This window comes from Branchiostoma lanceolatum, chromosome 17, assembly GCF_035083965.1.
Source record: "Branchiostoma lanceolatum isolate klBraLanc5 chromosome 17, klBraLanc5.hap2, whole genome shotgun sequence".
NCBI lineage: Eukaryota > Metazoa > Chordata > Leptocardii > Amphioxiformes > Branchiostomatidae > Branchiostoma > Branchiostoma lanceolatum.
In genome coordinates, this window is record NC_089738.1 from 15,844,206 (window position 1) to 15,861,797 (window position 17,592).

General features: G+C 42.4%; 1 protein-coding gene across 1 annotated transcript; it reads right to left on the reverse strand.

Moving 5' to 3' along the window:
- Positions 1-753: 753 nt before the first annotated feature.
- Positions 754-15,518, reverse strand: LOC136422479 (nascent polypeptide-associated complex subunit alpha, muscle-specific form-like). Its single transcript, XM_066410251.1, has 12 exons — positions 15,460-15,518; positions 10,078-14,260; positions 9,668-9,757; positions 9,051-9,134; positions 8,118-8,776; positions 6,258-6,572; positions 5,852-5,971; positions 5,438-5,514; positions 4,751-4,887; positions 4,213-4,261; positions 3,511-3,589; positions 754-2,823 (listed from the first exon to the last, which is right to left on the reverse strand). The coding sequence occupies exons 2-12, from the start codon at positions 14,224-14,226 to the stop codon at positions 2,202-2,204; spliced, it is 6,381 nt and encodes a 2,126-aa protein (XP_066266348.1). The 5' UTR covers positions 14,227-14,260; positions 15,460-15,518; the 3' UTR covers positions 754-2,201.
- Positions 15,519-17,592: the final 2,074 nt, after the last annotated feature.

A 17,592-nucleotide genomic window follows, 5' to 3' on the forward strand; every position in this document is an offset into this window, starting at 1 on the left:
CATGCCTTCTGGCTACGCATGCTGAGTTGAGCCATTGTTTATTTATGAAAAAAATTCACAGCCTACAGGTCGCTTTTCATTGAAGTCATGAAAGAAGGGGTAAATCTACAACCTGATCTCCACGGGGGCAAAATCGTATCCAGTCGGCCATAACCTCCGAGATTCTCACAGAGATTCTGGCCGTCTGGATACGATTTTGGCCCCGTAGAGATCTGCTTGGAGATTAAGAAGAGGCAAGGGTCAGACAAAGCATGATTGTTTTATCTCTTTCCATTCCTGAAGCTTCAGATGGAATCGCCCTAAATGGCTTGAGGTCAGATTTTCCGTCAGCCAGCACCATAATGTTACCTGTCGAACCACTTTTGACGTAATTCAAGACTGGTTATAACAAACGAGCATTTGTATCGCCGTCCACCTGACGTTTAGACTGCTCAGTTACTCCCCCTTGCGATGTTACTCAGCACTGCCAGATTGCAATCTATGGCTCAAATGATGTGTATCATTTTATTGCCCCAAAACAGGTACACTGGATGGCCCGTACAACGTGTATTTGCTGCTGCCCAGATTACCTACTAGTAATTTGAATAATGATATAGACATTGAAAACAATTAAAGGTACGGGCCACGTAATGGCGAGGGTGATCATCTACTATGGGTATGGTCTTTTTACATGTATGTCCTCAAAATAAGCCACATGCTTTTAACTTCAAACAAACATATAAACAACAACACATGATGAGATGGACACGGGTACCCATTTCACGTAACCAACTTTATCTATTTCTTTTCTCAGGTTTTGTTACAGTTCTCCTCTTAAACGTCACACCTAAAACGTACACAGTACACACGCTATTGTACAATATGATGAAAACAGTCTTAACACCGTTATCCATGATTACCTATATCAGCCAGCTACATGCTACATCCATTACTAAGTAGGAGTATACATATACGCATACGTATACCAGTCAAATACACTACATATTTGTGAAGTACAGCAGCTAAACGATACTGGAATAGACCACGTCACAACATTGCATACTGGTTAGAGTTTATGCCAAAGCTTGAAAATAGGACCAAAAGACTAGTTATACGAAAGTCAATAAATAAGAATGTCATTATTATACCCTATGATATATGATATATTAAAGTTACAATGTCCGTAGATATTATGATGGATATCGTGATAGTAAAAACCCTGCCCGCGTGGTAAGCAATTAATAGTTTACATTGGAGACTGGCTTGCCAAGTTTTCACTACATAGAATGCTATTATTTCAAGTTAGCCACACTCTGAGCATGCTTGTTACCATTCAATTTATAATTGTATAAATAATTGTGCAATGCTTTGATTTGATTTGACTTACTTGTCTTGTTCGGCTATGTGAAGACATACAGCCAGGGCTACTCAACTGGCCAAAAGCTATTACAAAGGGCTTGACCTCAAAGAACTATGCACTTGACACAATGTAGAACTATGCACTTTACACAATGCAGAACACGAGTGTCTTTAAATGCCGAGTCTATTTGAATCACCTCATTGCTTATTATAAACATCACTACTACTATTGAATGGTCTCACTGAATGAAAAATACATGATTGTTAAAACTGATATGTTGACAAATCTATTGTCGACACGACAACAAATAGCAGAAGTTTTCAATTGGCAGTTTTCAATTGAGATTTTAACATGTCATGATTGTTTTCAGAGTTTGACATACCGAGTTACCCTTCTTCGTCCAGAGGTTAGATTGAAATTCATTCTTGATGAAATAAGATATTGTAAAATTCATACAAAGATAAAAGATTTAAGAAGAAAAGGTTATAGATAATGTGCACCTCAACACAACTGCATGGATATGCATGTTTTCTTTTCCTACCAGTGAAGGAAATTACTAAGATCTGATGCGTAAGCATTGTTTTAGCTCTAGTAAGTAGTTTGTTTTACATGATTTTCTCATCTTTTATTCATCTATACCTTACGCCCCTACGTCGATTGCAGACAGGACAATAATGTCAAGTCCCTTACCTTGATACCTTTCATTTCGTAAACAACTGCCATAAATACCATAAATAGTTTTAAATAATGACGATCATCAATAACATTATCAATGCCTTTTCCTACACTCCGTATCATCAGTACAGTCTGATGGTAAGTTCCTCGCGCTATCTAGACATTGAAGTAATGACGTTTATTTTAACTAAAGGCTAAATTCCTTGTTTCCTGAGCTTGGCAAGGAACCCGTTCTTCGAGAACTTCCAGGAGACATTCCTCTTTGACCCGGGCCGGGGCCGTTAGGAGACATCCTTCTTGGACCTCCAGGAGACATTCTTCCTGGACTTCCAGGAACTGCTCTCCCTGGACTTCCAGGAACTGCTCTTCCGGGACTTCCAGGAGGCACTCTTCCTGGACTTCCAGGAACTGCTCTTCCGGGGCTTCCAGGAGGCATTCTTCCTGGACTTCCAGGAACTGCTCTTCCGGGGCTTCCAGGAGGCATTCTTCCTGGACTTCCAGGAACAGCTCTTCCTGGACTTCCAGGAGGCACCCTTCTTCCTGGACTGCCGGGGCTCGTTCGCTTTCGTTGGGGACTCCCCGGTGGACTTCTGGACATCTGTCGGTCCGACCTCTTGGGGCTCCCCGGTGGTGTTTTGGGGCTGGATGGTTTGCCGGATCGCTTCTTTTTCTCTTTTTCATCGTCGTCCTGGATGCAAAAGAGTGCGCTGGCGAAGGACGGCTTCTTCGGACGGTTGGTCACTTCCCTCGGCAGGGAGAGGAAACACTTTCGACAAACAGGGCGGGAGTCCAACTTGAAAAACTTGCTCCTGAAAAGAGAAAACATGTATTTTATAAGAAAGCTGAAGTCGTGGTTTATGATATTTATAGAAATAATGTCATAGGAGTAAAGAAGCAGAAACGAATTACTTGCTACCTGGAGTAACACTTGTTTAGAACTGGATAACTTACTAGTTGTGTCAACTATAGGGTACTTATTCCTATACCTTACCATTCTGATGGAGCTATCAATCAGTCATATTTTTTATATCCTCTTCAATTGTACACAAGATAAACACCACAGTTGTCTATGTTTAAATATTACAGGCGCCTTCATATTCTTATACAATTAGATAAACCATATACTGTACTTGGTCAAATTATTAGCTACATCTGTCCGTACATTTACAGCTGACGGATTTAAACCTGTACATACTAGTATACATTAGTCATATTGTACTAAGATAGCACACTCTTATATCAATGTAATTGCACTTAAAAAACTACTTTATCATCATGACCATGGTAAGAGTATAAACGTCTAATAAAGTTTTTCATTAATTCATTATATCAACTTCGGACGCTACTCACTTTGGAGTGAACTTGATGTAGCACATGTAGCATTCGAAGTGTTCCTCACACACGTGGTGCCCGAAGACTCTAATAGCGCCTATGTGAAATGAGTAGAGAACTATGATATAGCGACATTATCCAAATAAAAAGAAAAGTAAACTCACTCCTTGTCGAATTTTCTTTTGCAGATCTGGCAACAAAAGTGTTCCTCGCACACGTAGTTGTTGAAGACACGAATAGCACCTGGATTGGCAAGACACAATTCACTACTGATGTCTTTTCCCTTCTACAACATGCTACGGTGAGCAATAGCCCCAGAAGCTTCCTCAATGTCAATGACAAAAATATCCAAAATAGCTCTTTATAGTATGCTTACTCAGTGGTTTATCCATGGTTAACACTTTGGATATCTACAGCATCAAAATGTCTAGAAACTTGGAAACATTTCACAATCCACTTCTCATGTCTTTTTCCTTCTACTACATGCTATGGTGACCAAAGCCACTGAAGGTTTAATGTCAATGAAACAAATAAACCATATAGTTATTCATAGTGCGCTAATGAGTGGCTAATCAATGGTTCACAACTGCCTAGAAATCTACAGCATCAAAATACATGTAGCTAGAAACATGGGAACTAGCTATAGTAGGTTGATTGATTATATTGATGGTCAACACAAGTCCATTTTTAGTTAAGTCTAGATTTTGGATGAGAACTTATGGCTATTTAAGAATAAAGCTGCAGACTCAAAAGAGTTTGATTTTAGTTAAACAAAAGTCAGTATACCATGCCTACAAGTTATACGTAAACCTATCTAGTATGAGTAGTGATTCTGACATGGCTGAATGTCTGCAAGAAGTACTTACGTTTTCCCTCGATGCCTTGATGGCATACGTAGCAAGTGGTTGATTCCGCCTGTATATAAAAAAAAGCATTTATGTTTAATATAATAGTGTCAGTACAGACGAATACATGTTCCAAAAATATGATTATGTTCTTATATCATTTCATTGTACGAAAACATGCATGCAGTGTAGTAGCCTTCGCCGTAGGTAGAAGGGTATATTATTAGAGATAGTATGACGGTGGTCTCAAATATATAGTTTGCAAAGTTCAAAGTACAATATTACGATCATAGTTTGTGTTTCCCCTCTCTTCTTATCTCTCTCCCTTCCTCATCTCTCCCTATCTCCCTCTTCCTCCTCCTCCTCTCTCTCTTTCTCTCTGACTGTCGCTCTGCCTCATTTCTCTCTTCCCATCTCTCCCTCCCTCTCTCCCTCTCTCACTCTTTCTCTTCCCCATGCCCCTCTCTCTTCCCATCTCTACCTCTATCTCTCTCTATCTCTCTCTCTCTCTCTCTCTCTCTCTCTCTCTCTCTCTCTATCTCCTATTCTTACTACTTACACTACTCCATATGGAGGCGGCGTATGAAAGTGCTCCGGGGCTCTTCGCATCTGGGAAGGGGGAGATTGGACTCGATGGCGGAAGGCTCATGGGTGAAATGGGGGGTGGACTGAATGGATCCCGGAATGTGGTTGGACCTGCAATGACATATGTAAGTGTCATTCTACTGTCTTTTGGTGTGAACGTCACGTCGTGTTCAACACACACGATGTGCAGAGATAGGCTTTGAAGGGTACATAAATGACAATGTCAATGACAATGAAATTTATTGGATATTCATGCCCAAAATGAACTAAATGCATTAGGTAACGTAATGAAGTACAAGAAAAGGAACATTCTGTTATGTTCCATCTAAATCTACAAAGTCTCTTTTCTCTAGTTGAAACATGTGTACACAAATCTACATAGTTCTTAATGGGTAAACTGTATACGGGTGAAATTTCATGCCAACATCCAAGGCCGTCACCTTCGCACCAGAGCCACCAACATTTCATGTTGGCTATACAATGACGAATCATGATTTTGTGCATAACATAAAAATTTACATGTCCTACCTACTGTTGATCAGTAACTGCAATGATACTGTACAGTACCGTGACAGTAACTTTAACTTTAACAGATACTGTGATATGACTGACAGGTGGGTACATTTTGTACTACGATGGATGTGAGAGAAGAAAAACTTACTGTTGACTGGTGATGAAGCCAGCGGCTTTCTTGTTATGGTCAGGACTGGCGGGATGTTCTTCGGCTTCTTCACCCTGCTGTAAGTTGCAATTCAAAGCTGTTGTTTATTTCATTCCTTTTTATAACAACATTCTAATTTGATCATGAAGTTACTGGCTTACCAATTGGTCTATTTACAAAATGCAACACAGTTTCATGTCGCTCTTTATTGGACCAAAAACTGAATCAGATGCAAAATCACGATCGACTGGAAATCAATTCCTTGATGAAATATTTTCAAAGCGATCGTTAATGTCTATTCGTCCACCTGTCGCCAAAGCCGGAGCCAGTTGAGCATGTTGGTCATGATAGTGACATATGCTAATTGTATGCTTTCTAGAAAAAGGAGGTGATCCGATGAATTTATTGACTTACTTGTAGCATGTCCGGTGGCAGTACAGACTGTTGACGCAGATCATGTCATCGGGAGAGTCGAACGGCTTCGTGCACTGGAAGCAGGTGTTCTCTGACGCCAGCCGCGACTTTCGCTCTTTCCTGTGATAATTGGTACAACAAAGAACGAGAATCAACGGGTATTCTACTTCGTAATTTATATCTAGCTGTTCACGTAGTCATATGCATTGGTCAATCATAGGTCTTTGGATATTGCAAATAACTACTTAAGAATGATACTGGAAAATACTCCTTAGTTCAACTATCCCATATTATATACACGTCTCTATAGAATAGCTTAGTTTGCTAGAATTGTTATTAATAGAATATGCCATACGATGTATCGTATACAATTGTTGTTCAGTAATTTTTAACTTTCTGTACCTACCTTTCTTCGTCTGTGAGAGTCTTAGACGGTCGCGGAAGGGTGCTTTGGCTAAACTGTTGTTTTGGCAGTTGACTGACGTTGGGGGTTGACTGAGTATGTATCTGTGGTACATGCTTCCTCCTGGACTTAGCTGCAGAGGTGCCCACGTTGATGGTGTTACTAATAGAAACCGACTTCTGTGGTTTATCCTCAGGCTTTATCCACACGGGTTCGTCTGCCTTCTTTTCCTTTTTCTTCATTCGAGGTAGCGTGGTCGGTTCTTCCCAGGTTTTGATGTCGTCGACCATTTTGGGCTTCTTAGTACGTGGCAGAGTACTGGGTAATGTCAATAGAAATACGCTGTGGATAAGTAAGCAGATGTTATGGCATGCATGCGACACCAGCAAAGCAAAGCAAAGCAAAGAAAGGATGGCAGCACTTGGTTAAACTTTGGTTGATTGGCTGGTTGGTTGTTAGGTGATTCATTGATTGATCGATTAATCGATTGATTGATTGATTGGATCAATGCTTGCAAGTAGATTTATATGCGAAAGAAAACAGGAAAGTCAAGCTTTAAGCAATTAGCAAATTTATCTATAATAAAAGAAGTAGTTGCTTATGAAACTTGCCAAGCGACAACAGAAATCCTATGCTTATAGATGGTTTTGCGCACAAATGGTAAATGTAAACAAAAATAAATCCAGACGTATGCCACCGGTTAAGGACTAGATAATCTGCCTCTGCGATGCCTCCATTATTGAGCTCATTTGACCCGGAAATAATTGACAAGGAGGTCGCGTTGGTGGGAAATGCTAACGTATACCCCCTTCCCAAAAACAGCAAACAAATTAGAGATAAATAGAATTTAGCAAGGTTGGAATGCAGTTAAACATTTATCTGGAAGACTCAGTACTTGTAATAAATGATGTATTGTTGAAAGAAAGATTTCTTGAAGCCCAGATACATTTGTAAAACAGTGACGTATTAAAGTGATTTTCCACAAGTTTTGAGAATAAAACGTTTGTCATATGTGATTAGAAATCTCCACTACTGGTTCAAGGACGAAGGTGCTTAACAGAGGTAGGTAACAAATTGTCTTTATAAGTGTTCAGGGGCATGTCAGACCATTTGATTGGGACTCAGCGATGTGTAACATATGCCGCTGATTGATTTCAAGGTTGACTAAAAGGTGTGCTAAATCTGGGTAACACCCGGCAAATGCATTGTGCGTTTGGCAGCGATACGAAAGCAACAGCAATATTTGAAGAATAACATAACGCTGTTGTATACTATGGTCTATGGGGAATTATACATTTAGTAACTACGAGTGTAGGCTACACAGATGTACACACTATACAGGAATATAACAAACATATTTACCTTTTGTACATTCTGTATTAATGGGTTCCCAGCTAGTCAACCAAAATGGATTTTGTTTACAGACCTTCGGGTAACCTTTGGCTTCCTCGGGGCTAAATGATCTCTAATACTCCTGATATCATTACCACTTCACCACAAAGCTGTTATAAGTCGTATAGTCCAGTTACGTTTAGCACAGCGTCCATGTCGCTACATGACAAGCGAGGAATAGTAGTAGTTAGGAAGCCCTAGCAACGTAGCCAATAGGTAACTAAAAAAATGTTCAGCTATAGTACATTTGTCGTGAAGCTATCAACCCAGTATATGTATACATATAGATTTACAAACCTGATTCCACTTTTTACGGCAATGTACACACTGTGGAAACAGCTCAGAATCCTAACGTTGCTGAACTGTGTTATAGCATTACTCGCTGATATGACATTTTCATTCGTTAACGCCCTTTCAAGTTTAATTGCTAAATTGCCTGAAGCTTGCAAAATGAAATGAAAGGTCACTCACTTGCTTCCAGCTGTTGCAAGATGAATCTTCAGGGCGTCCATGTTGACTGTGGCTTTGTTGTCAGGGATTGGATCTTCAGACACAGACAGTTTGTGCTCACTCTCCTCGAGTTTCTTTCGAAGCTGACTCAGCTGCGTGTCCCTTGTATATGGTTTCTTTTTTTCATCTTGCTTGATCGGTTGCACCGTTGCCATTTTGTTCTTCCTTCCCTTGCGAGGCCATGTTGATGTTTCTGTCAGGTTTTCGTTTTCGTTGTCTTCTGACACGTGGTTCATATTCGACATCTTCTTCTGCTCTCGCCTGTCGATCGTGGCATATTTAACCTCTTCTGGAGCGTCTTGTGTCGATTTTTCTTCGACCGAATCTTCCGATCTCTTCCTTGCTCTGGTGTTAGCCTTCTTCAGCGCATGTGGATCAAAAGTAGCTGACCCCATGGCTTTGCGTTCCATATCGGGACTGGCTGGTTCTTCGCACTGCACTGGCTTAGGGCGGACTTCGGGGGTAGGCTCACGTGTGACCGTTGGCTTTGTGTCCTTAGGGTACTCGGGTTCAGCTGTACTCGCTTCTTGGGGTGTTGGAGGTGTCACCGTCACATTGGGTTCGGTTTTTGTAGCCTTCGTTGGTTTTGTAGTCTGCTTCTCGGCCTCTGTAGGCTTGGGCTGCAAAAAAAGGCAATGGCTTGTCAATCATTGTAGACATCGTTATTTTTCTTTACTAGCATGTGCTTTGCCAAGTTTTGTAATACTGTGACAGCTTCTCGTAATTTCTTTATCTAATCTGCTTTTTCATAAAGTGTGATCAAATATGCTTTGTGTACTTTGTGTATCAGTTTCACTGTGTCCGAAATAGTGTCACCCATAAAGAACCATTTTGACATCTTTGGCATTCACTGAAAAATAAATATTACTTTGATGCAGTAGATTCCAGGCCTACCTCTGGAGTAAGAAGCTCCTCCCATTTTTGCCTGTCTGGTTCCCATTGACTCTGCTGTTCAACTGGCTTGCTCTTGGCCTTTTCCTGAAGTACAGATTGCAATCCATCAGAAACGAACATTTTGGTAAACAAGATGCTTAGAATATAACAACAGTCATTAGAGAGATAAATAGCCAGTCAAAACAAAGTTAGCTAAGTGGAGCGATGAGAGAAACCAGATCAACAAAAAGGATTCGGAGCTTATACATAATTATAAGCGACCACAATTTTCCTTGCCTAATTGTATATAGCCATAGGCAGATTATTGATGAAAACCATTACCGTTTTGAACCCATCTCAACATATATACCTTCAACAAAGGTGATGATTCTTGTCTTGTAACTATATCTTGTTAAGGCATTTGTATAAAACTTTGTATGCATACGTGTGTGTGTGTGTGTGTGTGTGTGTGTGTGTGTAAACCCACGGACCTAGGCCTGTAACTATCCCGTTGGGCTTGAGTTTAAATTTACAGCGCCTAATACACGTAGTATAAACATAACGCAGCGCCTAGTATCATTGGACACATTTATCCTATACAAATATGTTAGCAAATAAAACACCATCTTATTACATACCATTTTCTCCAAAGCGTGCTTTTCCTTTTGCTCTGTTGGTTGAGAAGTTTCTGGTTTAGATGTCTCTTCAGCTTTGTCACGTTCTTGATCCTAAAAATAACAATGACAGCATAACATGGCACCGCGTCGCTTGGCGTCATCTACATTTGCATAAATACATATTAAGATTTTCCAGTCATTGAACAGAATCAAGGGTAAAAAAGGAAAGTAAGGTCCCACTTATCCGGATTTTTATCCAACGTTCTGCTGCCGGCCTTACAGTGGACTGCACCGATTGAAAATTATATATTATTATGATGTAAATTGATAAAAGGAGGTAGCATTGGAATATACTGGTAAAATATGTCATTATAAGTATTGCGATGTTTACATGCTATTATTCACAAATTACACAAATGCATTAAACCCACCAGCATCCAATACGCCAGCTCAATACTCTTTGGTAGTATCCTCCTGTCATCTTCCTCTTTAGATTCCTTGGGTTTCTGTTGGTTTGTTTCCTGCAGCTTCGGTTTTTCTTGGGTCACTGGTTCCTGTTCCACCTCCTTTTGCTTTGCTTGTTTTGGTTTGGGCGAAAAAACAATATCATCGAGATTCGTCTCTTGTGGCACGTTTGGTTCTTCTTTAGGTCTTGTCTGTTGTCGAAGAGGCATCTCTTTAGCACTGTGGGGTTTGTTTGGGTTGTTGGCCAGTTTGTTGGACGACACTTCAGACTGTTTTGGTAATGATACATCAGGTTTGGTTTCTTGAGACTTTGGTTGAACTGGGGCGGGTTCTGCTGTCTTGTTTTGTGATTTCTTTTCTTGGGGTTTGCGAGAAGGCATGTCTGTTGTATTGGTTGGTTGTACTTCTTTTTGAGGTTTGGTAGATGGTATTTCTTTTGTTTTTGTAGGTAGAGACTCTTGCTCAACTTTGGGTTTGCCTTGTGGACGTTGTTCTTGTTTGTTGGAAGTGATTTCGTCCCTTGGTTTTGCACGAGCAGCTTCTTTAGGCTTGGTTTGCCGGGGCTCTGGTTGTTTGGGAGCCGGTTCCTCCCTGCGCTTAGTGGGCACCCGTTCTTCTTTAGATTTTGCTGGAATCGGCTCTACTTCGGGTTTTGTGTGAGCAATCCCCTCTTTTGGTTTTGAGGGTGCAAGTTTTTCTATGGGATCGGTTTGCTGAGGTTTCTCCTTTTGTTTAGCAGGTGCAGGTTTGTGTTCCCGGTCCTGTTTTGGTTTTGGTTGAGGCTCCTCCTGTTTGGCTGGCTGTGTAGGTGCTGTTTCTTCTGTTGGCTTTGTAGGTGCAGGTTCCTCTGTTACTTTGCTTAGTTGTCGTTTTCCTAATCTTGCTTGAGCAGGTTCTCTTGCACGTTTGGTTGGAACTGGCTCATCTTTGGGTATTATGGGAGCAGTCTCCTCTTCTGGTTTTGAAGGTGCAATGTTATCTACGGGTTTGGTTCCCTGAGGTTCCTCTTTTGGTTTAGTAGCTGCAGGTACCTGTTTCCGGTCCTGTTTTGGTTTATTTGGCTTTTCCTGTTTGGCAGGTTCTTTCTTAGGTTTAGTGGGGGCAGGTTCATCTCGAGATTCTATGGAAGGCGGCGCTTCGAAGGGAGCTATGAAGGCAGGTTGTTTTTTGGACTCCGTGGGAGAAGTTACTTTCTTGTTTTTTGTTGGGGCTGGTTGCCTTTTGGGTTTTGTAGGAGCAGCTTGTTCTTGTGGTTTTCCGGAAGCAGGTTCCTCATTGGGTTTTGAAGGCGCAGCAACTTCTTTGGGTTTTGTAGTTGCAGGTTTATCTGTGGGTGTAGTTGGTGTAGGTTCCGCTGTTGGTTTTGTAGGTGCAGGTTCATCCGCTGGCTTTGTTGGAGCAGATTCCCCTGTTGGCTTTGTAGGTGCAGGTTCATTCGCTGGCTTTGAAGGTGCAGGATCATCTGCTGGCTTTATAGGTTCATCTGCTGGATTTGTAGGTGCAGGTTTATCTGCTGGCTCTGTAGGTGCAGGTTTATCTGCTGGCTTTGTAGGTTCATCCGCTGGCTTTGTAGGTTCATCTACTGGCTTTGTAGGTGCAGGTTTATCTGCTGGCTCTGTAGATGCAGGTTCATCTACTGGCTTTGTAGGTGCAGGTTCATCTGCTGGCTCTGTAGGTGCAGAATTATTTGCTGGCTTTGTAGGTGCGGGTTCATCTGCTGGCTTTATTGGAACAGATTCCCCTGTTGGCTCTGTAGGTGCAGGTTCATCCGCTTGCTTTGTAGGTGCAGGTTTATCTGCTGGCTTTGTAGGTTCATCTGCTGGCTTTGTAGGTGCAGATTCATCTACTGGCTTTGTAGGTTCATCTGCTAGCTTTGTAGGTGCAGGTTTATCTAATGGCTTTATTGGAACAGATTCCCCTGTTGGCTCTGTAGGTGCAGGTTCATCCGCTGGCTTTGTAGGTGCAGGTTCATCTGCTGGCTTTATAGATGTGGGTTCATCTGCTGGCTTTGTAGGTTCATCTGCTGGCCTTGTAGGTTCATCTGCTGGCTTTGTAGGTGCAGGTTTATCTGCTGGCTTAATAGGTGCGAGTTTATCTGCTGGCTTTGTCGGTTCATCTGCTGGCTTTGTAGGTGCAGGTTTATCTGCTGGCTTTGTTGGCTCATCTGCTGGCTTTGTAGGTGCAGGTACATCTGCTGGCTCTGTGGGTGCAGGTTTATCTGCTGGCTTTGTAGGTTCATCTGCTGGCTTCGTAGGTGCAGGTTTATCTGCTGGCGTGGTAGGTTCATCTGCTGGCTTTATAGGTGCAAGTTTATCTGCTGGCTCTGTGGGTGCAGGTTCATCTACTGGCTTTGTAGGTGCTGGTTTATCTGCTGGCTCTGTGGGTGCTGTTTTATCTGCAGGTTTATCTCCGGGTGTAGTTGGTGCAGGTTTACCTGCTGGCTTTGCAGGTTCATCTGCTGGCTTTGTAGATGCAGGTTCGTCTCCTGGCTTTGTAGGTGCAGGTTCATCTCCTGGCTTTGTAGCTACAGGTTCGTCGGCTGGCTTTGTAGGTGCAGGTTCCTCTGCTGGCTTTGTAGGTGCAGGTTCATCTGCTGGCTTTGTAAGTACGGGTTCCTCTGCTGGCTCTGTGGGTGCAGGTTTATCTGCTGGCTTTGTATTTGAAGGTTCCTCTGCTGGCTTTGTAGGTGCAGGTTCACCTGCTGGCTTTGTAGGAGCAGATTCCTCTGCTGGCTCTGTGAGTGCGGGTTCCTCTGCTGGCTCTGTGGGTGCAGGTTTATCGGCTGGCTTTGTAGGTGCAGGTTCCTTTGCTGGCTTCGTAGGTGAAGGTTCCTCTGCTGGCTTTGTAAATGCAGGTTCGTCTGGCTTCGTAGATGCGGGTTCATCTGCTGGCTTTGTAGGTTCATCTGCTGGCTTTGTAGGTTCGTCTCCTGGCTTTGTAGGTGGGGGTTCATCTCCTGGCTTTGTAGGTGCAGGTTTATCTGCTGGCTTTGTTGGAGCAGGTTCATCTCCGGGTGTAGTTGGTGCAGGTTTATCGGCTGGCTTTGTAGGTGAAGGTTCCTCTGCTGGCTTTGTAGGTGAAGGTTCCTCTGCTGGCTTTGTAGATGCAGGTTCATCTGCTGGCTTTGTAGGTGCGGGTTCATCTCCTGGCTCTGTAGGTGCAGGTTCATCTGCTGGCTTTGAAGGTGCGGGTTCACCTGCTGGTTTTGTAGGCGTAGGGTCACCTGCTGGTTCTGTGGGTGCAGGTTTATTTACTGGCTTTGTACGTGAAGGTTCCTCTGCTGGCTTTGTAGGTGCAAGTTCATCTGCTGGCTTTGTTGGAGCAGATTCCCCTGTTGGCTTTGTAGGTGCGGATTCCTCTGCTGGCTTTGTAGGTGCAGGCTCATCTGCTGGCTCTGTGGGTGGGGGTTTATCTCCGGATGTAGTTGGTGCAGGTTCATCTGCTGGCTTTGTTGGAGCAGGTTTATCTCCGGGTGTAGTTGGTGCAGGTTTATCTGCTGGCTTTGTAGGTGCAGGTTCCTCTGCTGGCTTTGTAGGTGCAGGTTCACCTGTTGGCTTTGTAGGAGCAGATTCCTCTGCTGGCTTTGTAGGAGCAGATTCCTCTGCTGGCTCTGTGGGTGCAGGTTTATCTGCTGGCTTTGTAGATGCAGGTACTTCTCCTGGTGTAGTTGGCGCAGGTTCGTCGTTTTCCGCAGGTTCGGGAGAAGTCGGAGTGGGTGCGTCAGGAAGTGTAGGTTTTGGGGCGGGCTTCCCATTTGGCTCATTTTCAGGCGAGTCATCAGGACCGTTCAGTGCCAGTTCTTTGACAGGTTTTGTGGCTGACTTGAGAAGGTTTTTACCAACATCGCTGATTTTGTCCAGATCCATCGCTTCTGCCTTCTTCAGAGAATTTTCCAATTCCTTAAGTCTCTTCTTCAGGTTCTCTGTTTGGCTTTCAAGAGCTTTCTTGGTTTCTACCAGCTTCTGCAGCTTTGTACTGACGTCACCGTCCCCCGGGACCTCGTCCTCAAGCTTAGTGTGGACTTCGTTATATGCAAATAGAAGGTCGTCGTGTTCCTCTTCTAATTCTTTGAGCCGATCTACTTGGTTGTTAAGCCGGTCGAGCAGATTCTGCATCGGTACAGCTCAGGACTTAATAAACGCTGGAGGGCTGAAAGATCGACAGGAATTCAATCAAAGAAGAATTAAAAAACGCCAGTCACTCAATAAAATATTACACATAATGCGTCCTGCATCTGTGATAGCCAGCACCCATAATTGATTCTGATAGTTTTTGCACGGTAAAGTGTAATGTACTTAAAGAACACAACACGAAAATGGCGGGAATGTCACTGCTTATACATATGGTGGCAGCAGGTGACCTAATTTCGTTTAGGAGCCAAACTGATGTGGGCGTATACGTGCGGAATTATTCGCGAAGATGGCGTATTACCAGTACACTAGCGTTTGTTGTTCTTTCTCGCAGTCCCTCGGCCTTGAACTACTACATCGTAAATGGCAACGTAAATCATATGTGTTTACTGCAAGCAAGCCTTAGGGATATCAGAAAGTGATATAGCACAAAATACACTTGTTTGGTTTGTGTTGTACACCCGCCAAACCGCTCGTAGAGGAAAAGTGGCTAAGTGTTGTAAAGCCCCGTAAAATCCTTTATGCAATACTCATCTTAGGCGATAGTTATCTTATCATCTGCCCTTTACATTTGTAAAACGAAAAAGACTCCTCCAAAGATGATTCTAAAAATACAATCGTTTAGAAAGAGGTATATCGGCCATAATAACTATGACAAAACAACGTGCATGTACATGATACGGTGTACAGAAAAACGGAAAATTTAGCCACACGGCTTGCCTAATTCTACAGCGTCTCTTGACCAGAGCTGATTCGTCAATGTGCTATCTTATCGTCTGCCCTTTAGATTTGTAATACGAATGATTCTCAAAATACAGTCGTTTAGACAGATGTACATGTATATCGCCATAATAGCTATGACAAAACAACGTGCATGTGCATGATACGGTGTAAGAAAAATGTAGTCAAATGACTTGTCTAGTTCTACAGCATCTCTTGACCACAGCTACTTCAATGTGCTTTCGTACAAGGTGTGTCTGGTGTGATAAAGCATTACATATGGCAAGGAAGCTCACACACATAGTGCGTATGGGACTATGTTTACCCTAAATCTAGACATTCCTGACCCAATATCAGAACCCATTGTTCACCGGACCTAGTGAAAGTGAAAACATTTGGAAATGTGAGATAATTTGAGAGTACATCTTTTTTTTTATATCCAAGAAAATCATACCTGAAAAATTCAATAGTTGACAATAACTGGAGATTCGTACTTACGTCTTTCTCCGAACATTGTCAGTCCAATAAGTGCAAATGCCGTACATCGCAAATGGGGGTGAAAGTTCGGGGGTTACAAAATGGAAGAAAGACCGGTTAGCCTGCCGTTTAGCCTGGCGTTTTAAATCATCCCCGTCAGTAGTCCCTGAGGGGTACTTAGATAATGTTTTATTTTCAAAATCTACACAAAGTCCGCTTGGAGTAGGTTACAGCTTATCGCTTCCACCAATCGCAATGTTATTGTATATGGTGACATTAGGACATATCACAAAGCTCAAAATGCAGTTGTTGTTTTCATTTTCAACACTGCTACATCATATGGTCCCACGCCTGACAGCCTGAATGCAAATTGGTCCGCCAGCAGCCAGAGTGGCGCTGGTTTACGTTCCACCTCGCCTCTAGTACTTCAGGCGATGTACGCTTTGTTGCGTCTTTTAAAAGGTTTAATTTGGCGTAGGCGTTGCTTTGATGATACTTTGTTTACAGAGAGACAGTGTAGCCATCTGCCGTTAAAATAACGGCGTAATGTTCGTTATTGCCTTGCTATGTTTTCAATTCTGCGCCTCACGGATGTTTGTCTGTATCACAGCAGTTATTGGTGACAGAATCCGCAGCTACGTAACTTGCAAGAGAAAAGCAAAGCGGCTTCTGATATGTACCAAATCCGATCATTAAGTGTGTTTACCGCTTGAATTGATTGACAGGATGACAGAAAGATTGCGGCAAAGCATATTTTACATTCCATGTTTTGATAACTGCAATTTCTTGGAAGAACATTTGGAGTAGTAGATCTTATAATGGAAAATGCTTACGGTACATACCAACTTTTGTAGATTCTGCTTCACCTCGTTGTCGGCGACCCTGAGCTGTTCAAGCAGGTCGGTAACAGACGTTTAAGGTTGGTGAATGCTTAAGTCAGCGACTGCGTATTGAATGAATCACCGACAGTCACGTATATTTCGTCGCCTTCGATGAACCTCATGCATCTCACTATTGTATATCTCCATTCATGGTCCCGTTCTCTCTTCCACTGTTCGTACACTATTGTAAGCCTCCATTCATAGGCACCCTGTTCATAATTATGACCTGCGGGCACTTAAGACTTTCCCGCCTTTTTTTAGTACCCAAGTGACCATCTAACAGGTGAGGATCTAAGTCACATGGAGAAACGTGTGACTCCTTTGTTCGTAAAAGAGGGTGTTGAATCTCTAGGGACTACAAAGCTGAAGAGATTATTGCTAATGATTAAGGTACCGTTTCGCCCAGCCGGTGTCAACAATGAGTTTATTTTTCCTATAGCTTAAAAGAAAGGACGTAAAACACACAAGAATGTACCAAAACCTTAAAATTGTCTATCCAATGATTTGACAGGTCATTTATCTTAATTTCTTCTCGTAACATATCAAAAGTTAAAAACAAATGAAATATCAGTTTGCTAGAATGATCTAAAATCAGGTACAGGTATAATGTATGAAATCCCCGGTCACACCTGCTTCACTTAAAAAAAACGTTTAGGAATACAAAAGAACATACCAAAAATTCAAAATTGTCTATCCAATGTTTTGACAGGGTCATTAATCTCAATTTCTTCGTGTAACGACGATATCAATAGTGAAAAACAAACAAAAAATCATTATGGAAGAACTAAGTAAAATAGCAGGTTTGATGTTCTAAATTCCCAATCACGCCTATACCATCAGAATCGTTTAGGAACACGAGCGTAAAATGTTGTCTTTATTTAGTTACTTGATACTCATCTGCAGAACTTAGGTGCCCAGGGGGTGGAATAGTTGACATATGGGGGACGCGGTGGGAAGACAACCCACTGTCCTTGCCTGTCAATCACTCATAGAATACTGACGCCACTGTATAACAGCCGCCATTATAGCTAGGTGACCTTGTATGACTGATTAACGCCAACTGAACGTGCTGTAACGACCATTCATACTAAAGTTGTCAGCCTACTTTGCGGAAACAGATGCTTCTGTGTAATTGCATGCTTTAACCATGGAAAACATAGTCTTGTCGCATAAGCTCTGGTTAGGTAGTTGTCTGACACATGTAGCTGTCATGTAGTTATTTGTCCTTTGTCCTCGCCAATAAAGTATTAGACTTATTACTGGTCGTGGTTTG